The sequence below is a fragment of the Ictidomys tridecemlineatus genome, chromosome 5 (genome assembly GCF_052094955.1).
Source record: "Ictidomys tridecemlineatus isolate mIctTri1 chromosome 5, mIctTri1.hap1, whole genome shotgun sequence".
Lineage (NCBI taxonomy): Eukaryota > Metazoa > Chordata > Mammalia > Rodentia > Sciuridae > Ictidomys > Ictidomys tridecemlineatus.
In genome coordinates this window covers 174,205,508-174,229,035 of record NC_135481.1, presented here as the reverse complement: position 1 = coordinate 174,229,035, position 23,528 = coordinate 174,205,508, and the positions used below count along the sequence as shown (strand labels likewise).

At 46.8% G+C, this 23,528-nt stretch overlaps 1 protein-coding gene across 2 annotated transcripts; it reads right to left on the bottom strand.

Annotated features, from left to right (window-relative positions):
- Positions 1-2,819: 2,819 nt before the first annotated feature.
- Positions 2,820-23,219, bottom strand: Nsfl1c (NSFL1 cofactor). Of its 2 annotated transcripts, XM_005320555.4 has the most exons (9): positions 23,035-23,218; positions 20,536-20,633; positions 14,500-14,574; positions 11,697-11,862; positions 10,972-11,064; positions 9,490-9,599; positions 9,008-9,145; positions 4,694-4,858; positions 2,820-3,222 (listed from the first exon to the last, which is right to left on the bottom strand). In XM_005320555.4, the coding sequence occupies exons 1-9, from the start codon at positions 23,137-23,139 to the stop codon at positions 3,060-3,062; spliced, it is 1,113 nt and encodes a 370-aa protein (XP_005320612.1). In that variant the 5' UTR covers positions 23,140-23,218; the 3' UTR covers positions 2,820-3,059. The 2 variants fall into 2 exon arrangements, with proteins under 2 accessions (XP_005320612.1, XP_040130407.1); XM_040274473.2 differs by lacking the exon at positions 14,500-14,574 and having other exon boundaries at positions 23,035-23,219.
- Between the last annotated feature and the right edge of the window lie 309 nt (positions 23,220-23,528).

The window sequence follows — 23,528 nt, the reverse complement described above, 5'->3', positions numbered from 1 at the left end:
TCTTTGAGTCTTAAAAGTTTCCAGGGAAAACAGGAAGCTCCTAAGGGCTGCAGAGAAAGGGGTGGGCATGAGGACTATGGAGGGCAGGGGCAGAGGCAGGACAGGGGAGAGATGAGGAGGACACCGTTGGGTAGGAGTGATTCATAGAGGGTGGCCCAGGGGAGGAACTGGCTGGGTTTGGTGCGGATCTGAAGCTGCCCCTAGAGGACTTGCTGATGGGATGTGGTGAGAGGTTTGAGGCCACTGAAACAAGAGTGGCAAGGTCCATGATCCGAGGGCAGGTTTTTTTTTACTCTGCTTCTCTGGCCTGGCCTGGCCTGAGAAGAGTTTGGCCAGGAAGAGGGGACTGGGAGGCCACAGCGGAATACCAGACACGGGAATCAAGCACATTGGAAAACAGGAAGATCTCCTATTATCTGGGCCTGGGAGGGTGTCTGGAGGCAGCAGTTCCCTGGGCGTTGGTTTAGAGGGAGCAGCAGGGAACCCACTGTCTTCACCAGCTGCATTTCTTGAATGAGCACCAGGTTATCTTGAAGGCCCTGGCAGGGAAGGATATGCTTTGTGCTGTTGGTGGGCAAACAGGGCTGCTGGCCCTCTGGAAGGCACTCTGACGATGTCATCCAAAGCATGAAGATATGCCCAGTGCTTGCCCCACAGGCCACTTCCTCCCAGGCTCTCTCCTGAGGAGGCAACCTGATCTGTTGAGAGGGATGTTGGCATGGCTAACAAGACCAAACAGCATCCGTCCCAGGGGACTAGTTTAGACTGCACTTGTTAGAGAATCGGCATTAGAATACTTAACTTGCCCTTTCACTGGTGGATTTGGGGTGTCTTTCCACGGGGACACATCCCAGGTGTTACAATGCATGCTAGGCTGGGCCCATTAACACCAGCCATGTTGGGATGACCCTAAATGCTCCAGTGGAGAACAACGCCCTGAATTAAGAAGCCCTGGGACTAGTGGCTGAGGATCCCAAGAATCCCCTCTGGGTGAAAGGACCTTTTCATCTCGGCCACCAGAACAGAAAACCGGGGGCTGGAAACTTCCTTCCCCAGCCTAGAATCAGATCAGTGCACTCTCTCTAGCCTTGGGCCAGATGCTGGCCTGTCTGGACCGCATCAGCTATAGATGGAGTGGGGCTGCACTCCCCTCCCAGGGCTGGGTGCAAATCCCAGAGCCCTGTGCAAACTACTATAGGTGAGGCAGGGTGTAACTGGGTGTTTCAGAATCTCTTCTGATGGGTGCTAATTAATGAAGCAGAAACTCTTCTGGAGGGCCTGAATGTAGGTAGGCAGGGCAGGGAGTGAGTCCTGAATGCCTGCACACAGGGCTGGGGTTAGAGCATGGGTTCTAGAGGCCGCTGGTGGCACCTCCCCACTCATACCTAGTCTGTGGTTTGGCACCATAAGTGGGACCCTTGTCATATACCAAAGCATTCAGGATGGCTGCTGCTAATTCCCTCCAAGCAACCTGTATGAACTCCAATGTCCTCATTCTGGATTTTAATGGTCAAGGTGACAGTAATTTTCATGTTCCAGATTTGCAGTTACCTTCGCCACTAGAGAGAACACCATGGTAGATGCTGCAGCCTGGGGAGGCGACTGTGTTTGGGAGATTTGGGATGGGAAGCACCAAACCAAGTTCCTTTTTCAGGTGGCCTTGGTTGAAACCATAAGCCCTCTGCAGCTCTGAGAATCTGGGTCTCTCCAGAAGCTCCTCTGCCTCCCTTCCTGTGGTTAATGCTGGTTCCTGGTGCAAGGAAGGGGCCAAGCTGGAAAGTGCCAGTGACTGATATTGACTGCTGCGGAGGGGGAGGGAGGCACATTATGACAAAGCTGGCAGATTCAGTCAGTGGAAAAAGGTCCCACCCAAGACCAGGTGTCCCTCCTCCCCACACTGGTGAGGAAGCAAAGTGACGGGGTGGAGGACCTTCACCAGGCCACAACCATTGCCCAAGTTGCTGCAAGTTGGAGGTCAGCAGGGCAGATGATCACTGTGGGTGAGACCTGCAGCCCAAAGTCACATGCTGATGTTGCACTTGTCCTCAAAATTTGCTCATTTGAAGACTCTTGCAAACCAACATGGGGGCTAGGGACGTTTAACACTTGCTTAGCATGCATAAGACCCTGGGTTCCATCCTCAGCCCGGTCATAAAACGAAAAAGAACACCAACATGGCAAAGGGTGCTTGTAGCCCAGGACAGCCACCTTTCAACCCTCGACTGGCCAGTTAGTGAAAAGTTCAGTGCCATTCTGATTCTGCTTCTTAGGCCAACATACCCGGACTGCACTTACTTGGGTTGGCATGAATTGTATCCAAAGGAAAAATGCACACCCCCCCCCCCCGCCTGCAGATGTGTGCACATGGAGCACACAAAGCATGACACAACTGAGAACCACCAGGGAGCAGCCTGGGTGGCAGGGGGCAAAGGCCTGGGGCAGGAACAGAAGCTTAGCTGGTCAGGGCTGAGGAGTGGACTCTCAGGGCTGAGAGAAGGGCACACAGTGCAAAATTCTTTCTCCTGAAGGAGGGAGTGTCCACAGCCCAGGCCTTATCCCTCAGGGGCCTTTTGTGTAGCAGTTGTGACAAATGATATACTCTTGTGGAAGCAAGCAGCTGCAAAGCCCCTTCCTTCCCTGTAGAGGGGGAAATCCTCTGGTCACCTCTCAGGTGGCAGGAGAGATGTGGATGTGTCCCTATGCCACAGCAATTTTCATGGAGGATGGAAGGAAAGTCCCCCCACCACCAGGCCAAGATGAGATTTTATAACAATCAAAATCTACTTCAGTGTGAGCTTCCATACAACATGCTGGTGATATTTCTTCAATTTTTTTGGTTGTTTTTATTTTTTTTTTCTTTAAAGTTCATTGATCGTCACAAAAACCCAGGAAATGCAACTAAGAAGAAAACAAATGTCCAACTGAGATCTAAGGACCCAGAGCAACGGAGGAGACGTGGCACTGGACCGCTGGGTGTGCACAGGGACAGGAGGGCTGATCCCCACGGGGCAGGGCTGCAGTGTGGAGACACAGGAGGATATGAGGCAGCGGCCAGGTGGTTATGTTAACCGCTGCACGATGACGGCGTTGAGTAGGTTGGCTTCCTTTAGGGTCTGGTTCTCGTCAGCCAGCTCTTTGTTTGGGAAGGTAGTCATGAGGACAAAGCTGGTGGCAGCCATGGCTGGCCGGGCATCCACGATGAAGAGTCGGATGTCGCTGATCCTGGAGGAGTGGGGGTGGGCAGAGGCAGTGAGCAGGACCCTCCTTGGTGCCTACCACGGGGCTCTCAGAGGACGAGTCCATCCAGAGCCCCTTTCCACGCAGCAGCCAAGCTGTCAGTATGAGGCCAGTCCCCCCCCCCACTTCCTTCAGATGAACCCCAACATCCCCAGTGCGCTGCCACGGCCACCTACGCCTGCCCTCCCCCTCATCCTCTTCTCCCTCTTTTGTTATCAGGCCACACTCCCCAACCACATTCAGTCTCCCCAGAAGCTCTCTGCCTTCCTGCTGGGAACCCTGACCACACCATGGGCCTCAGCGGGATGCCTCTCCCAGGGCAGCCTCGCCTGCTCCTGATTTCCACCCCACTTCAAGCAATGATCAAGTTTGTAAATAAACACTCTGGGATGCGCTGGAATCACTGCCCCTTCCTGAGAGGCACTCGAAGCTCTTTCAGCAACTCCTCAGGGCCAGGAATCCCTTCTCTACCTGCTGCTTGTGTCCTGAACCTGGTATGAGAATGATGTCCCCAGGAACAGCCTCCTCCCTAGAGTGCTCCCACGAAGTTCCCTTCTCTCCAACCCCTAGATTCTATGCATCTCCACCAGCTCAAGGCCTGGGGGTGCACGATGCAGCCCGAGGCCTGGGAAGACCAGTCCTCACCAGTGCCCGGCACAGGCTTCACCTGGGTGAAAGTATCCTTCTGGGGCTTCTGAGTGGACTGAAACTGAGGCAATAACTCAGGTCAGCAAAATGGGCCACTCCTCCTTCAACTCACACCTGGGCAAGCCTCCCGAGGCTCCAGCTCACACCTGGGCTTGTTATATGCCAAATCCTGGCCCCACATATGGGTCCAGGCTTGGTTGGCCCATGACTGATGAAATTTAAAGACATCCCTGCTCTCAAAAGAGGGGCTGTCACATATCTTTATTGGTGATAGCCCTTCAGCACCTCCCTTGCTGGTATCTTAAGCTCTGGTTGCCTTACTTTTTCCATCTAACACACAGATGAGAGTTTGGCCTGACCCATCCCAGATAGCCTGAGACAGTGAGCAGGTATTCCCAGAATTCCCAAAGACCAGATCCAGAAAAATCTTAATAGCCTAGTGGTTTTCAGAGGCCTTGGGGGAGAGAGGTGGAAGAAGCCAGGTGGGTGAGGTGCGGGCCCTGAACCCTCCTCCTCCACCAACTACAGCAGTTCTAATTTGATCTCTTCTGTACCCAGGCTTTGGTATGATACCTCCTTTGAAGAAAAAATCTGGTGACTTAAAAATCCCAAGGATGAGGAACAAGACCCACAGGAATGAGTGAGCTGCCCTTGGCACACTAATGGAGGAGGAGGACAAAGACTTCAGACTCGCAGTGCCCCTCCTCCCTGCCTAAGGAAAGCCTGTTCATGCTCAGAACAGCTCCTTGCTTCCCAGGCTCCAGGTCATTGCTAGCAAAGCCAGGCCAGGCCAGGCAACACGCGGTACCTGTGGCTGTGGTTGAACTTCTGCACCAGCCTCCCGCCATCAGCAAGCCTGATCTGGATGTTTGTGGTCGGCTCTGACTCATCGATCAGGATGGAGGAGCTGGCTTTGGCTTCGTTTTCCGCCTGCTGGGCTGGGGAGCTCGTGTTCAACAATTGGGGGGCCGTGCTGAGGGGAAAGAGGCACATCAGCACAGGAACAGGGGGGGACTCGTCTCAGCATGCTGGTGGACATCAGATGTGATCCTGGCCTGTGTTTGGTGCTGCTGATCTAGAGACCAGACAGGAGGAATCCCAGCCCTGAGGGACTCGCGGGCCCAGGAGAATCCACCCTAGCACCAAGTCACTGCTGCCTCCCTCTCTCCTGAGGAGGCTTGGGCCAGTTACTCGTCCTCACCTGACCAAGGCCTTGAAGGGAGGAAGCCTGAGGCAGAGGCAGCCTTGGCACAGTCTGGCAAGTGACCAGCTGGGATGAAATGTTCAGGCCCGCGCCCTCAGTGCGACCTCATTCATGTGTGTATCTCACATACATGTGCCCCCAAAGGCCCCATCTCACCCCCATCACTGGCACAAGTGCCAGGTCTGTTGGGATTCATTATACAGTGAACAGGATATGGTGTCTGCCAGTGTTGAGATCAAATCTTAGAAGTGGGTGGACCAGGGTGTGAATTCACCCACTAGCTCAGTGACCTTGGGCAAGTTAATCAAGCTCCCCTAATTTTAACAAATGTATCAGGACTTTTTTTTTGATGTGTGGTAGTGGAGATTGAACCCAGGCCTCACACTTGCTAGGCAAGCATTCTACCCTTAGCTATATCCCTAGCCTTTTAAAAATTTTAACTCGAGACAGGTTCTAAGTTGCTAAGGTTGGCTTCTAACTCGTGGTTCTTCTGCCTTCTCACTTGGGAGCTGGGATTACAGCATGTAACACTACACCCAGCAGTTAGCAAGGACTGGTAACCAGGGTTGAGGCTGCCTGTCTTGCTTAGCTGTTGTGAAAATTAAAGGAGAATTGCATGAAGTAGTCTGGGTGATGGAAATGCACATACAACTCACTCCCAGTTCTCCATGAGCCTTCTTGCCACTAAACCACCCACCTGCCTTGTTCTTAGCCTTCCTCCTAGCAGATGAGCTGGGCCAGAACTTTGCAAAGAAAGGTCATTAGGTAAGAGTTTGATGGCTTCTCCTCAAAAGCACCTAATTAGATAAGTTCCTGTACCCAACTCTTCCAATTTTTATGACCTAAAAAAAGCATACTTGCGGAACCAGGCATAGTGGTACCTGTAATTCCACCAACCTTGGGGACTAAGGCAGGAGGATTACAAGATCAAGGCCAGTTTCAGCAACTTAGAGAGACCCTGTCTCAAAATAAAAACGGAAGAAAGGACTGGGGGTATAAGCTCAGTGGTAGAGTGGCCCTGACTTCAATCCTCAATACCAAAATAAATCAATAAAAAAGGGTATTTGTAGCAAATCCAACTGAAGGTGCTCTTCAAAGTGTGCTCCACAGGACACCTGTCCCTTCAGACACCTGCAGGAAGGTTTAGGAAACATCACATACTATTCCAGTGGCATCACAGGGCATTAGCATGTTCAGTGCCTTGAGAAAGGAGCAGTGACGGCATCTCATTGACTACCAGGCCCTTTTCAGGTGTTACACTTATTAACCTCTTGCAGCAGAAGTCAGGGAAACCAGTGTGTGAAACACTGCCCAGGAACAAAAAATAACAAAAAGTCAACATTCTTTTCTGTGAAAGTGAAATACAGGCTTAGAGAAGACAAATTTGAGCTCAGAGGCGAATGCTTGCCACATTTGTGCATAAGGAACTGCTCCTGCTCATCAGCCTCACAGCACATGGGATTCAAATGTGGGCAGAACCCACAGGTAAATCACACCGTCCCAGGCCCAAGAGACGCCTGGAAATAGTGCAAGTGCCTGTAAATGCCTCCTCTCTTCCAAAGCTGTTTTGTTCACTAGTTTTAGGGGCATTAGACTACAACTAGACTACAGGCAGCAGACCCCTCAAGTTAAGAACAAGTCCAAGTACACATGACAGGTATTCATGTCATGGTACAGCATGATGAACACGAGAGCTGCTTATGAAGTACCTCTACCAAGCCAATTCCTACGCTGAACACTTCATACATATGAACTCACTTAGGCCTCAGCCCACAAGATGGGGGCTCATCACCTCCACTTTTCAGATAAGAAATGGAGGTGTAGTGGGGTCAGGCAAATTTGCCCAAGATATCAGTGTTGGTTTGAGGTAGAGCCAGGATACAAGCCAAGCTGTCTGGCTCTGGTCCTGTGCTCTTTTAACACTGTCACATTCTTGTGCCAGATCGGGGAGTCAGAGAGATTAAGGCCTGGATTTCAGGAACCTGACCCCAAGACTCAGTTTCCTCATTAGTAAGAGTTCAGCACACTCTCCAAGGTTGAGAAAATAGCTAAAAATATGCACTGTACCAGGCATATACAAAAATGTCTACATGGCTGTGAAGAACATCTAGGATTCCTTCAGCAAGACGGGCAAGAGCAGAGACTGGAGGGAACCCTGTGTGGCACTGACCAGCAATGTGGCCCTGGGCAAGGCCTGGCCTCTCCAAGCCTCAAAATCCTTATCTGTAGATTGAGGATCAAAATAGAATTAAAGGAGACAATACATGGAAATGACTCAGTGCTCAGCCGACAGAGAAAACCCCTCAAATAGCTGCTTACTATCTTTTTTCAAGATTCTGTCCCATCATGTTTGCCATCACTTGGCAATAGCACTGTCTACCCATGGGCTGTAAGTGGAAGTCACCTACAATGTACTTTCAACCAATGCTGCTCTCAGGATGGATGGGGTGGAGGAGAAACTCCATCACTGGGCCTCAGAGTGAGATGCTCAAGAGCATTAGTTCACCATGTAGGACAGATGCACGCTTCTGTCCAAAGGACCAACCTGTATCTAGTTTCCTGAGAACTGCTCCCATGTGGGCTACTGCAAAAGTGAGGGCATTTCACCCAGAGGCTGGAGAGGCTGAAGCAGACTTTAGAAAACAAGGCATTTCTAGTATCTCCCTGCAAACACTATAAACAGTCACAAGGAAACTGAGTCTCTCAGAGCAAGACCCCCAGCCACCTAACTGTTCATTGCCTTCATAGTGGAAAAAACTGGCATTAAGATACTTTCTTGTCATAATTTCAAATCCTGAGACTCAGCTAGGCCCGGTGGTGCACACCTGTAATCCCAGTGACTCAGGGCTGAAGCAGGATTCAGTTTGAGGCCAGTTTCAGCAATTTAGCAAGACCCTGTCTCAAAATAAAAAAAATGAAAAGAACTGGGGATATCAGTGGTAAAGCACCCTGGGTCCAACCCCCAGTACAAAACAAACAAGAATAGAACTCTAGCTGGTTGCTGTGGTGAACATTTGTAACCCTAGCAGCTTGGGAAGCAGATAAAAAAACAAAAATCCAAAACCCCCCAAATAAACAAAAACCTCCAGAAACATTTATTTCAAAAGTTACCATAAATGGTATAGCTGTTGATTGATTTAAGTTTTTTACAGGTGTCCCACATCTAGAATGATGGGACTTCATGGGTTAATAATGAAAAAAAAAAAAAAAATCGGGTGCTCTCCAAAGCTCATCACAGCTACCAAGGAAGTTCACCTGAGAAAGACACCCTCCAAGTGGCAGATGGATGAGGCGAGCAGGCCAGCTAATGTAACTATTTTGGTTCCGGTAAGTCACAAACCACTGGTCTCTAGTGTCCTGAGCTCTGATTCTTGCTCCTTGGCAAGGATAGACAACAGGGAGGTAGGGAAACCAGGAGAGCACCAGCCAGAAGCTGAAAAGGGCCTCGCTGCTGGCACACCAGGCTCTTGAGTCCGTCAGATGGTTGTGAAGAGAAAGGCAGAGAGGGCGTCCTGCTGTGCAGGAGCATGGTAAGGAATACCAGTTAGAAGGCTTCAATACCAATCCCAGCTCTGCCACACACCAACCATGTGTCCAAGGGCAAGCTAAGAGCCAAAGAGCAGAGGCTTTCTGCGTGTAAAACCAGGACAGTACTGGCAAGAGAGGGTCACTTTGCTGAGTGTCAAATGCAACAGTTCCTTCAGAAAAACACTGACAAAGTGAACCCATGGCCACGGTCAAAGCTGAGTGGGACCCTGAGAGAAGGCAGCCTGCCTAAAAGGGTTGTTAATCCCAAAGCCCACACTCTCCATATTCTTCCTCCCATAAAAATAAAATCTGAATGCCTCTGAAAATGGTAAAAAGCTATCCACAGTGAGGACACAAGGTCTGCTGGGCCTGGCCAGTGTTCTTCCTTACCTGCCTAGTTTCTGGCCCTCACCAGTGAAGGCTTTGAAGGCTCCCTTGGGCTTCACGAAGTCCTCGTCCCGATGGTCCTCCATATCCAAGTTCACCTGCCCACCATGTGCTAACCTCCGCAGCTCAGCTGGCACCTCCCTGAGAAGGAAAAGGCAATACTGGGGCTTGCAGAGGGCAGGATGGAGGGTAAGGAGAGTGCCACTGGTAGGGACCTGCTGCTCCAGTGGCTTCCTGTCTACCTCTATCTTCTCTTGTCTCCTTGGTCACAGTGGACAACTATTTCTTATTTTGCTATTTGGCTTTGCTCTAGACCCAAAGGGGAAAAATGGACACAATATTTTTGGAGCAGATCTGTTCATCTGTATTTCAACTGTGCTAAACCTGCTTCAAAAAATTTATTTCTCAAATCATGTTTTGCCTCGTCCTTTCCTATCGCCATCTCATTCACTTATTTGGAACTCAAAGGAGGGCTTTTCTCTTACCCTCTGCGGATAGACTCCAGAAACTGGGCATTGGCTGGGTCTTGGTAGCTTCTGAGTTCACCATTGTCCAGGCTGAATCCACTTTTCCAGAGCTTCAGCACTACATGAACCTGGGATGACAGGAGGTAAGCAGTTGTTATTATTTTTGGTACTGGTAACTGAACCCGCGGTACTTTACACTGAGCTACATCCCCAACCTCTGTAATTTTTTATTTTGAGACGGGTTTTGCTAAGTTGTGGAGGCTATCCTTGATCCTGTGATCCTTCTGCCTCAGTCTCCTGAGTTGCTGGGAGACATGTGCTACCAGTCCAGCAGGTGGTAGGCAAATAAAACATTGACAGGAACCTGGAAAGCACACCGATTTGAACCTGCAAATCAGTAAGCTTTTACTATTTCACCACATTATTAAACAGACAAGCAAACATACATATACACATGTGTGCAAAGGGAAACCAATCAACAACAAAGCAAATAAGCATTAACCTAAAGTAAGAAGGTGACCCGGTACAAGCTGGGAGCATAGGCATTGTATTAAGGAAGCCTGGAGTTGTGTCCTGACTTTGCCACTCACTGGTGAGTTGGCTCTGAGCAGATGACAGATGACTCGATTGAAGCTGTGGCCTGCTCCTCTGTAGGACTGCCAGTGTGGTTGGTATGTAGCTAGTGTTTTAATAAAATACTCTGGCAAATCTACTCCTGGACTATTTTGCAATCATTAAAAAAATGATGTCTACAATTTCTGTCAACAACAACTCCCTATATATATTCTCAGAAGAGTTTAGAAGGCTAAAAACAAATGCCTTAGTAACTGCTGCCACAAGAGGACAGGATTTTTACTTTCAATTCTGACTGACTTTTTTATTTTGGAACAAAATCCAAAATGATTTAAACATATATTATACAAAGTTATATTCAGGCTGGAGTTGTGGCTCAGTGGTAGAGCACTTGCCTAGCATGTGTGAGGCACTGGATTAAATTCTCAGCATAAAAATAAAGAAAGGTATGGTGTCTATCTACAACTAAAAGTATATTTTAAAAAAGGAACTATTCACAAGGCTACATGAAAGTGTTTGTGGCATAATATTAATGTTTTAAAAAGATTAAAATTTATTCATATGGTATGATTGCAAATTATAGGAGAAGGTCCCTATGCATATGGAAAAAAGTACTGGACAAGTAATAAGGCAAAATAGAGAATCCCAGATACAATGTCCATATGCCTGAGATCCATGGAATGCCCAGAAAACTTCATTTGGCCACCCCCCACCCCCGCCATCCTTTCTCACCAGCCCCTCGACCAGCCAGATGAGAGGCGCCCCAGTAAGCCCCTCTATTTAGACCACACAAGGACACCATTTCTACAGACCCCCCCCCCCCCCCGCCAAGAGGCTGCTGGTTCACATACTACACACAACTGATCCCTTTCAGAAAAAAGGGCAAAATAGCCCCCAAACTTCCCCGAGGAAGGCGGGCACACTCACGTCTTGGCTGGAGTGCCGCCTCCTTTCCCCTGCCACGTAGGCAGACTCTTCTTCTGGTGCTGCCCCAAGGCGGTAGCCACCACCTGCAAATGGCTATAAAGGACAAGTTCATAAACACCTGGTGATAGGGCTTAGATTCAATGATGCATCTTAGGTGAATGAAAGAAAAGAGGCAGGGATTCTGATCACGCTTATTCACCACTAGATGCGCTTTCTCTGAGTAACTCAGTGCCCACAGGGCCAGGCACTATGGCAGATGAATTAAGTAACCAGGATTAGGGTAAAAACAGGAAAGGGGAGGGGGAGCAGAGTTAGATGAAATAGCTATTAAACTCTAGTTAATTACAGCCATGTAGGAATCCAGGAGCAGATAATTCCAAAGTCTTTTTCATTTCCCCAAAGGCAGAAATTCAGATTTTATATCAAGTTGGTGGCAATTAAAGTCAATTAGAACAAAAAAACCCCTGAGTTGGTCAAATTGGATAGGCCAAGACAACACGCCTGCAGTTCTGAATCTAGACTGCAGGCCAAAGGTTTGAAAAATTTGCCCCCAATTGTGGTTGCATGTTAAAGGATGGGAGAAACTATACTAGTTTCTGCATAGGAGACCAAGTAAGCAAACGGGGAGAGAAAACAAACCAGTCAAGACTGACTGGATGAACAAAGTCTCCTTTTCCAGGCGAACCCTGGGTCTTATGGGCACAGACAGGGACCTTCATGCTCACTCTAGGTTTACTGGTCTCTCCTGGGCTCTTGGTCACTCGTTCCACAGCTACAGCTCCATGCTCCTTGGCACCTTTAAAGAGATCATCCACCAGCTCGTTGGGACTTCTCTTCCGGGGAGGGCCAACAATCTGCTGTCCACTTCTCTCTGAGCCCCCAGCATAAAACCTGTGTAGAAAATAAGCTTCTAACACTAAATGCACACAGAAAACAAAAAGAAAACAAACACAGCATGCGCCAGGTTCTGGGCCTAGTGCTGGGCCCACTGGAGCAAAGGGCACAATGCCCGTCTTAAAGGAACTTACTGGCTAGTTGGGGACACATACAACAGAGGCAGGCAGGCACAATGCAATGTGAGCAGCCATGACGTCAGAAAGGGGACTCAGGCACAATGAGAGGGGAGGACAGCCACGGCTTCCTACAAAGGCATCTTCCAGGCTGAATCTTGAGGATGAGTTATCAGGCGAAGGGGTCAGGGAAGGGCATTCCAGGCATGCACAGCACCGTGCCAGCACAGGAGCATGCCAGCCGGGAACCGTCCGTCCCCTGCGCCTCTTCAATAGACAGCAACTACAGTCCTAGCCAGGTGAGGCTACCTCTAGTAGCTCTGGGTTAATGGTGGCAGTGGCAGGGTTAGTACAAGCAGCTAGGCTCCAGCACTGGCTCTGCCACTGTGACCTGGGTAAGCCAGTGCTCTATTCTGGACACTTTCCTTGTCTTTGAAATGGGAGGGAGGAACCGCATGCCCTACCTACCTGCTCCTTAAGTCAGGGCGGTGAGGTTCAAATCAGCAGATGTATGCAAAAGAACAAGCAGAGTAATGCACACACGTGAGGTGGTGTGACAGCACCAAGAGCTCCCCCAAGACTCACCTCACCATTGTGGTGACACACACTGGAGAACCAGAGGCAATAGTACTTGAGAAGGCCAGGGAAGCCCAGATCTCAAATACAAGCCCCCACACAACCACATGGGGCTTGGTAATGGGTTAAGGGTGGCTTGAGATTAAATTAGTAGTTTTTTTTTTTTTTTTTTTAAACTTGAGCCTGAAAACCAGTTGTCATGTAGCTGCCTTATTATCACTCTTAGTCACAGCCAAGTCACAAAACCTAGGAAAATTAGTTCCAATCCTCTAATTCCTAGAATTCACCTGGGAATGTGAAGCAAAGTTTAGGTCCTGACAGGGCAGTGTCATTCAGGTCTGAAATGCTGAGGGGCCAAGGGAGCTATGGATGTGAAATAATGAGGGCTGGAGAGGAAACGGTGGAGGCCATTTAGGAGCCCAGCATTCACATACTTAATGACAACACATTTCACTCAAGGAATATAAAACCCTAAAATTAATGTATGTTACTGAACTTTGTATTTAAATGAAGGTTCTGGGGAACACAATATAGGTGAAATAGAAGAACACATATAATTTCTCAGCCCTCTTGCCAAAGACTAACCAATTCGAGGAAGCTGCATTTCCATGATTACATACAATGTTTCTTAGGAATATTTGGTGGACCGAGGCAGACCCATGGAGAACCAAAATCCATAAAATGAGGCTGAAGCCAGTTTATTCCCATTCAGTCCAGCTACAGTTCTGCTCAACAGACTATAAGGTTTTTACTAAAGGATCTCCAAGCCTTGGCTTAAGAACTGGGAGCCTAGGATCAAGAGCCTTAGGAATATGCATGCCCTTGACCTGGTATTTCCACACCAGGAATTATTGTAAGAAAGTAACCTGAAATTGGGTCAAAGATTAATACACAAAGATGCTCACTGCACTGATATTTATAGTAGTAAAGAAACTGGAAACAGCTAAGGATGAATCTCAGTGATAGAGTACTTGCCTAATATGCTCAAGGCCCTGAATTAAATCTCCAGTACTGACAAAAACAAACAAACAAAACCCAAAATACCCCCAAATAACAAACAAACAAACAAAAACTGGAAACAACCTAAATGTTGGTTAGTCCACATGACAGATTTTATTTAGCCACTGAAGTTGTCATGTGTGATGGCACATGCCTGTAATCCCAGAGACCAGGGCGGCTGCTGAGGCAGGAGGTCGTCATGTTCAAGGTCACCCTATACAAATTAATAAGACCCCGTCTCAAAAAATTAAAAGGATTTGGGATGTAGGTCAGTGGCAAAAAGAGAAAGAACACGCTCATGAAGAATTTTAATGACATGAAGGGCTTAAGACCTAGCATCAATCCAACAAAAGAAACCAAAATCTTGATCTTCACCTTGCAAAATACAACACAGGACAAAGACCCATTGGGAATATACCAAAATATTAACTGCAGTTATCAAAGGGTAAGTGATTATTTTATATTAGTTCATATTTTCCACAATGGACATTGTTTTTAACTTTTAGGAATGTTCTAATAAAATCAATCTCTGTGTGTGTGTATTGGGGGAGCACACATTTAAAAGCCTATTACTCTATTTATTATGTGATGTACTGCTTTATCTGTAAAAAGAAAAAAGCTGGAAAGAAATACATCAGAAGTACTGACACCCGGTTATGTCTGTGTTGATGTGAATGACTTTTTCCTTTTGATTTGTTCCTGTCCCATAATATTCATCAATAAGTACACAGTTTTAAAAACAATTTAACAAGACAAACCCATACAACCACAAAAGGGTGAGGGAAAAGTAACAGAGGACAGGGATCACTTCTAAGCTACAGGGAGTACGGTTAGAATGTACCCCTATCCCCAGCAGTAAGACTAACAGTGACCCACATGTGTTCCATGTCCTGCTCTAGGTGATCTAAGCACCACTGTGGGATGTGCCCCATCAAAAACTTACCTCTGTCCTTCCTCCTCCTCCTCCTCCTCATCTTGGTCATGAATGAGGTCTCTGAAAGATGTCACCCTATTATCACTGGAGACACAGAAAGGAGCAAAATGATTTTGGGGAGTTTAAAGAAGGTAACCCCATCACCAGCTTCGGAGTTGAGAACAATGGAATTAGAGATATATATGTGTGTGTGTGTGTGTGTATATATATATATATATATTTTTTTTTTTTTTTGGTGGGATGAGAAGCTGTATGTAGATGAGGGTTAACTTCCCCTAAGCTTATTTGTAAAATAATGTGGCATTTATTTCTTCAAAGCCACACAAGACTGAGAATAAATTAAAAAGTGATACTATGAGGTAATATCATAATATTATGGGGAATCTAACATAAGTTGTCCTGGGAGGGGGGCAATGAGGTCTTTACTTCTTTAAAAGCATACTACTGGATAACTGTTTTCATAATTTAAATTTCAAATACTGAGGGATGTCTGCATGTCAGTACAGATCATCCCATAATAGAAGAGACGGGCCAGGCAACCATCCATTAAATTTTGTGCCAGAGGGGAGGGGAGGGGGGATAGTAGGGGATAGGAAAGGTAGCAGAATACAACAATTACTAATTGGGCATTATGTAAAATTGTGGATGTATAACCGACGTGATTCTGCAATCTGCATTTGGGGTAAAATTGGGAGTTCATAACCCACTTCAATCTAATGTATGAAATATGTCAAGAGCTTTGTAATGTTGTGAACAACCAATAAAAAAAAAATAGAAAAAAAAAATTTTGTGCCAGAGGGGCTCAGAGACACCTATAAGGCTTCATAAATATGAGCCTCTTAAGAGGGAATGGGAAGAACATTAAAAAATACCATTCCACCCCCCTCCCCCCAAATCTAGGGACATTCTACTACTGTGCTACATAGCCAATTTAAAAAAAGAAAAAAATATATTGTTTTAGTTGTCAATGGGCATTTATTTTATTTATTTATATGCGGTGCTGAGAATCGAACCCAGTGCCTCACAATTGCTAGGCAAGCGCTCTACACTGAACTTCAACCCCAGCCTCTCCAGTCAACTTTACTTTTTTATTTTGAGACAGGGTATGGTTGGCCTCAAACTTGTAATCCTCCTCCCAAGTTGCTAGAATTACAGGCATGTGATACCACACCCAGCTAAAACACCACATGTGGACTAGTGCCAAAGAACTGGTAGGCAGGCAACCAGGTGCATGAATGGTGGTTAGGCTGGTGGGCAAGGGGACTGTACAGCATTACAGGGAAGCTGCATATGCAAAGATACAGTCACACACTGCAGGAAGGATGAGGAGCCAGGAAGCAGAAATGAAATGAACATGAGGGTTGGCAGCCTCGGGATAAGAGAGGCCCTGCTTGCTTCTGCTGCAGGTCAGTTAAAAAAAGGTGTTTATTAATACTTAGGAAAAAAGCATTGTTGTGCAGGTGAGGACAGCACACTAACAGAGGCCTGAGGAGGGTGAACTCTCTCCTCCAACGCTGTTTTACACTATTATTTTCTTCCTAGTTTAGTTCTCAAGAACAGGCTTAGTTTTTTAAGGACAATAAGACACAAATTTTATAGATGAAATATTTCTGTATTTCTCCCAGGAAAAAATAGCTTTCCTAGAATATGGGGAGTAGAGGCTAACAGAGGTTTCATGAGGCCAGACAGGAGGAGTTGTTTACAAAGATTAAATTTCCAGCTTCATCTTGAAGATTTTTAAGGAGATAATGAGAATAAGAGAGGCTCTGAGCTTCCCTCACAAGAAGTGAGAGAATCCCTGCTTGAGCTAGCTGAACAGCCTACTGGACATTCCTTCGGCTAAATACACTACAGTTCACAAGGATCTGAGTGCTGACATCTCTATGGTGCCTAGACAGGCTACTTCTACTTGCTCACTTCAGGGGAGTTCAGAGAGGATCAGCCCAAAGTCTCCTCCAGTGATATGGTTAGGATAAGTATCCATGGGAAAACCCCTCCCCCTGTTGCTAAACTCTTTCATACAGACACAGTATGTCTGCTTGAGCAAGTCACTTGCTCTGGTTTTGGTTGGAGGTTTTCTCCTCCCCCACCCAAATCCACACATCTAGATTTTGAAGGTATCTGACAGATTCTGGTGTCAATGTATGTGAATCCAATCCCAATTCTGCCTCCTACTGTAGGATCTTGCGCATGCTATTTAAATTCTCTTAAGTCTTTATTTTCTCACGTGTAAACAGTAACAACCCCAGCATTAGCTTCCTGGGTTTTCTGTGTATGGTTGAGATACTGATGGAGAAAGAGTTCTTTGCATACTGTGGCACATTTAAGTACTTCTCTTGAACAGCAATTCTGAAAGCACGGTCCTTGATCAGGAACATCAACATCACCTGTAAACCTATGCAATGCAAACCTCCTGAATAAAAAACTCTGGGAAGGGTACCTGGCAATCCAGTTTTAAGAAACCCTGCGGACAATTTTGATGCACCCTCAAGTCTGAGACCACTGTTTTGGAGTAATGCTCTGAGAGTCACCTTATGGCATGGACATCCCGGGCATATTACCAACGTTAGATTCCTCTATCCTATGGTCTTCACAAAATGTCTCAGAAATTTCCATTTTTTTTTTTTTTTGTCCATCAAACTATATTCCCCAGAACAGTGAAAAACAAAATTCTATTCCTCAGACTACCTGGAATCTCAAAGAAGCACAAAATCCTTTATTAGATCATATTTTCAGTTTTTAATCTGGTCACCTTGGTTCTGTGTGGCAGCATCTTCCTGTGAAGATGGAAATGTTGTATCTGTGTGGCTACTGAACATCTGAAATGTGGAAAGTGCAAAGAAATAACTGAATGTTTTATTCGGTATTTTAAACTTAAATAACCACATTAGGCTAGTAGCTAACTTACTGAACAATTTAGTTCTGGAGAATAATAGCAGTCCCTGAAATCCTAACAAATTATACATCTTGTTAGATAAGAGAGGAAAAATACTGGAAGAAACTGTTACCTCTTGCCTGATCAGCATATAGGGGACAGGGGTGGGAGGTGCTGGGCAGTGAGACAGCATATGGCAGTATAAGCAACTGTGGTTTTTAGACAGACTTCCTTTGAATCTGTGAGTTACTCAACCTAAGACTGAGCACCATGACACATGAAAGGAGAGCACACTGTCTATTCCCAAAGCTGATGACAGATATAAGAATACAGGTGGGAATACCTGGACGAGCTAGACAGATGGTAAGTGTTCTTGAAGTGCCAGCTCTCCTGCTTCCAATTTGCTTAAGGAGAAAAAATTAAGTTAAATATCAGGAAGAGTTCAAGACAACACAGGAGATGTCACCCAGTAGTAAGTGGGTCAAAGTGAATGAATTAGAGTTACAACTGGAGTTCTGAAGAACAGGACTGTGGAGTACTGCTCAATAGAGAGGTGGGCGTGGAGATGAACTTGGAGGGGGCATAGGGCAAGAGTGTGGGCACTCACTCAGATGAGAGGCTTGAGCAAGGGCAAAACCAAAAATAAGGCAGTGCTGGGACACCAAAGAACTTGGTTTGGTTGGAACAAAGGTGAGAAATGAGGAAAAGGGGAAAGCCTAGGAAGGTAGTTCAGAAAGATGTTGAGTGCCCACAGGAGAAGCAGTATGCTGCTGGGGATGAGAGCTGAGATGCTGGAGGCAGAACAGTCCTGACCTGAAACCCTTGTTTTACTAACTGTGCGATCTTGGAAGAAGCCTAGTTCTAGTGTCCTCATCTGTAAGATGGGAACTATAACAGTACTCAACTCAGGGTTGTTGTAAAGACTAAAAAGGTATGTATAGAAAGGCTTACCTCAGAGCCTGGCACCTACTAAGTGCTCAATAAACGTCAGCTGTTATCACTGAGGATTTTACACCTCCTTCCATAGCAAGTGCTAATCTTTTTAGGTCTACTCCTTTAAGAATGTAATAAAAGCTATGGATGCTTTTACCAAAAAAGGTATCTGCCAAAATACATACAAACTTGTGCCTATAATTCCAGTTAATCTGTAGAGCAACTCATATCCATTCCACAGACTTCTCTTAGGAGAAGTTCACAGGCTCCACATCAAACATCCCTGTCCTAGAGTGACGGAGGAGCTCACTGATTGTGGTTACAGGGCAGTAGTGGCACCATAAATGGAAGGTGAGAAGCTGACAGCAGCAGGTTAAGTACTCTGCAACAGCCAGGTCAGCGGGAAGCAGGCACTCCTCAGATCCCTTCGGGTGCTAGCACAAGTATGGCTTATGGTGAGAATACAGTTGACACTTTCCTACTAGACAAGGACAATGACAGAACAAACAGTGCCTTCCCTCTTCCTCTTCCTAGGCTTCACCAAAGTCCATTACCAAAACCAAGGCTTAATCAAGACAACGGGACAAGGCCTCTTAGGCCTAAATGTGTGCCTAGTCTTTCATTCCTTTCAGGCTTACTGTTAAACTCTATTTCCTTGATTATTTTACTTTAATGCTTATTTTTAAACATATGCATTTGCTGTGGAATGGGACAGGGTACAAAGAACCAAGAAGTTGAAAACGGACGCCCAAAATGATAAAAATAAAATGAGAACAGAGATAACATATACTGTGCTCTAAGTGCTAAGTAAGTACTGATTCATTTAATTGTGCGGCAGGCACTAATATCATTTCCATTTAACAGGTGGGGAAAACTGAGGGATTGAGATAAGTAATCTGTCTAAGGTCACAAAGCTCTGAAGTAGCAGAGCTGGAATTTAAACTTGGCAGTTAGGTTCCTGAGCCCTTACTTTAATGAACACTGTCTTGAGGGGACTTTAGGATAATACAGAGGAGAGGAGTGTACCTGTGACTGGCATTAGAAACTAAGTTTCTAATCCTCTCCCTTGGTATTTCTGACATGTCAACATCCCAACAGTGATCCACGATAGATATCAAAAGTTTACGTTCCAGGAAATCAGCCACTTCTACCAGCAGCTGCAAGAATGACCCTTATCCTAACAACCAATCCCAGGCAGTAAAATCCCAATATGCCATTACTAACACCTCACAGCTTAACACCTGCAAATAACTCAAAGATCACTTTCCTATTAGCTCTTTTCTCTGGAGATGGGAGGCTGAGAAAGATGTGAAGGGAGCAATGAGATTTGGACTTTGTGTTCCTTATTCAAAGGGAGGACATGGCCTTAAACTTCAGATGCACTCATAAGACAGACAATTTACCACATCATGGCAAAGAAATATCCTTTTTGCATTTGGGGTTGAACTCAAATTCAAATAACCAGCACTGTCCCACTCTGTTGATCACAAGAGTGATCTGCCATGGGAGGCAAGGGGCCAAAAAAGTGATACAAATGGGATCCCAGAGGTTAACACTGTATCACCTCCCCAAATCAACTTTGGAAGGGGTAGGTTACACAGGTTAATTTTCTACAAGACTTGTTTTTATCTTTCTTTCTTTTTGTGGCTGTCCAGGGACTTGTGCATGCTATGCCAGCACCTATCCACTGCATCCCAGCCCCTCTTTTCATTTTGAACAAAGATCTTGCTAAGCTGCCTAGCTTGGCCTTGAACTTGTGATTCTCCTGCCTTAGCCTCTGGAGTAGCTGGAATTATAGATGTGTGCCACTATACTAGTTAACAGCATTATCGGCCATCCCAAAATATCGAAGCAGCATCCCAAAAGGCATCTGACCTAATCTCTTTACATCTACAGTGACACTGAAAGGAAGTTGTCTGGCTTCTGCTTAACAATGTCAAGAGATGGAGTAGTCACTCCCTGTGTTTCATAAATAAAAGGCCCTCAAAAATCTTAAAAAATAGATTCTGTAGTTTTTCCCAGAATTAGATTATAACAACACTTGGATGAGAGTTACACATGCTTCTCCACAGGAAATGATGAGGCTTTCAGGGAGTTACTAGTCAACACTTGGTCTAATTTTCTCACTGGAACCCAGTGGCTCACAAATCCAGGTCTGAATCCTCTAATAAGTCAGAAACTAGCTCCTCATCACTGCTGGAAATGCTCATGTAGCAGGAAGTGAAGTTGGCCCTTACCTGGGGGCTGTGCCTCTGGACACTGAACTGGGGGTTGCCTGCGAAATGGTCACAATGTCTTCATCCCCTCCGTCCTCGTAAAAGCTCGCTAGCGCGATCTGAAACAGAGAGGTAGTACCTTGGGACCCTTAAAACAGTCCTTCACCTAATACATATCTCATCTGAGCACAAAGGAACAAAAATATAGACACAGCCTACACTTACAAGATGGCTTGTGTCTGGGGCCATAGAAAATTAGACCAAAAGGTAGTGGATGAACTGTTAGACTTCATGTCACCTGAAATTCCACCCACTAAGGGGTAAAAAGGGCAAGAAAAAAGATACTCTTCATTCATATTTTACAAAGTAAAAGCAGCATGTATTTATTGAACATTTATTTATGTGCCAAATTGTTTTTAGCACTTGACATGCGTCAATTCATTTATTCCTCACAGAAACGCATGCGATTAGTACTATTACTGTCTCATTTTATATTGATACAGAAGCACTCTGAAGTTAAGAAAATTGCCCAAGGTTATGGTTACTAAGGAGTAGAGCCAGGTTTGATCCCAGGCAATATGCTCAGATCCTCATTCTTAAGTGGAATCCCTCCAAATTGCCACTTTTCCTTTCTTTCTGAAGCCCAATTTCTATCTTCCTCCCCCGCTTTTGGTACTGCAGATTGAACCTAAGGGCTTTACCACTAAGTCACATCTTAAACTTCAGATGCACTCAGAAGACAGTCCTTTTTGCTTTTAATTTCGAGATATGTCTCCCTAAGTTGTGATTCTCTTGCCTCAGCCTCCTAAATTGCTGAGATTACAGGTTACACAGATTACATTGTGCCTGGCTCCTAGTGTCTTACTCTGGGAAATGGGGACACCTGTCCCATTAACCCTGCATACTGGATCAGATGATTAAGATTTAAGCACAATCACATCTTAGCTCTATGCATACAGAAGGACTATATAAGAGTCCTTTGGCCATTTGTGACTATATGTCTCTCACCAGCTCAATTACACATATTTACTAATCATATACTCTGCACAAAGAAATAAGAAAGAGCACTGAGGTCTACAGAGATGATGAAGACACCACTCCTAATCTAAAGGAGACACTGAATGTATATAGTCAGTGTACAGGAGGCACCGAGCCAACATGGGACATATCAGCCTATTGGGAGGTAGTGCATTATCTTGAAACTTGAACCGAACTGACATTCAGAGAGCCTACATTCAAGTCCTGGCCCTGCTGGGTAAGTCACAGCACATACATGAGCCACTTTCTCCACCTGGAGCGACACAATGAGATAGATGACCTGTTGACCATTACACTATGTGCTTTCAGGAAGAAGATTTTCTATTTCGCACTTCTGCCCAGCACAGGGCCTTTGCCTGTTCAGGTATGTGATGCTTTAACTCTTACATTTGGGAAGCAATTTAAGTGGTGCTGTCAGCAGATCCAGTTCAAATCCCAACTCCACTACTTACTGGCTGAGTGACCTTGGGCACATTCCTTGTCCTTTGGGATGTTAATTCCTCATCCATAAAACCAGGCGAGTCTTTACTTGTTTGGTTAGAACCAGATAGAACTGAGTTCCGATTCTATCTCCCACTTGGAAGCCAGTAAGGCCTTCCTTGAGCAAAGCCACTTAATCTCAAACCTCAGCCGTAAAACGTGAAGGTTAAATGACATAAAACATGTAAAGCAGTACAGTGCCTGGCTTGTGGTAAGTACTCAATAAATATTAGTCATTCATCATCATCTATAAAACGTAGGCTGGCCAAGAACATTTATGCAACTCCTTCTATAATTAATTATTGAGGGCTTCTTACATGCCAGGCATTGTTCTAGGCAGTGGGGGCTCATCAGTGTGCAAAAATCCCTGTCTCATGAAGCTTGTCTTCTTATTCAACAAGTATGCAGTGAACACTTAATACGTGCCAGTGAATTAAATAGTAAATTCCAAGAAACTCCCGTTTTACAGTTAACTATGGGGAAGAGGCTCCAACCCTGCGCCACCTCCCCAGGGGTAGTTTCTCCCAGCATTAGGTAAGAGGGGGCGTGGGCCAACTCCGTGGCCAGGTTCTTCCCTCCGCCGCCGCCACGTTGCGGCTACGGAATTGAAGGATCGCGTCGTCGGGAGCGTGGTTCCACCCAGGAGCCAGCGGCGCCGACCCTCCCGGCCTGCGACTAGGGCCCGGCGCGGCAGCCACGCCCCCAGGCGACCCCTCTCCACGGCGGTGGCTGCTGCGGCAGTGCGCGAAGTCTAGCCAACGCCGCGAGCGGGAGAGGCAGAGGGAAACAGATCCGGCAGGGCAGGCCGGGGCTGGCCCGCGTTCCTCGACTCCCAAGCGCGGCCGGTGACGCGTGGCCAGCGGCCCTAGCACCATGAGGCCTGGGTCGGGCCCCGACCGGGCAGGGATGACTATGCGCTTCGGCCGCCTCGGGCTTAAAGCGCCAAGCGCCCGCGCACGGCAGTCCCCGGCCCACCCGATGCGGCCCGCCTCGCGGCGCTACCTGCAGGTCCCAGCCGGCGGACTCGAGGAAGAAGCGGGCCCGGTCCTCTTCGGTGCCCGTCACCGCCACGAACTCCCTCAGCGCGTCCTGTCGCTCCGCCGCCATCTTCGCCCCGTGCGCTTCTCAAACCGCTCCGGCTACCGCCGCACAGCCCCAAACCTGCTGTCGCGTTCCGCTCAGCGGTCGACACAGCCCAGACGCTGGGCGCCCGCCCGCAGGCCCCGCCCCACGCGGTGCCTCACGCAAAACCCTCCGTGCGGAAATCCCCGCCGCTCCGCGCCCTCTGGAGGCGGCAGCGCGGTCTGCAGCTTAACGGCGGGAGTGGGCGGGGCGGAGGATGAGAGGTGGAGCAGGTCTTCCACTCCCTGTGGGAGGAAGGTCCCTTAGAGAATATGAGACTCGTCATCTCATCCCCTCATTTCACTCGTCCATTTATTTACTTGTTCAAACATTTCCTGAGGCCTGCCTATGGCCTGATGCGCTTCCAGGGTTAT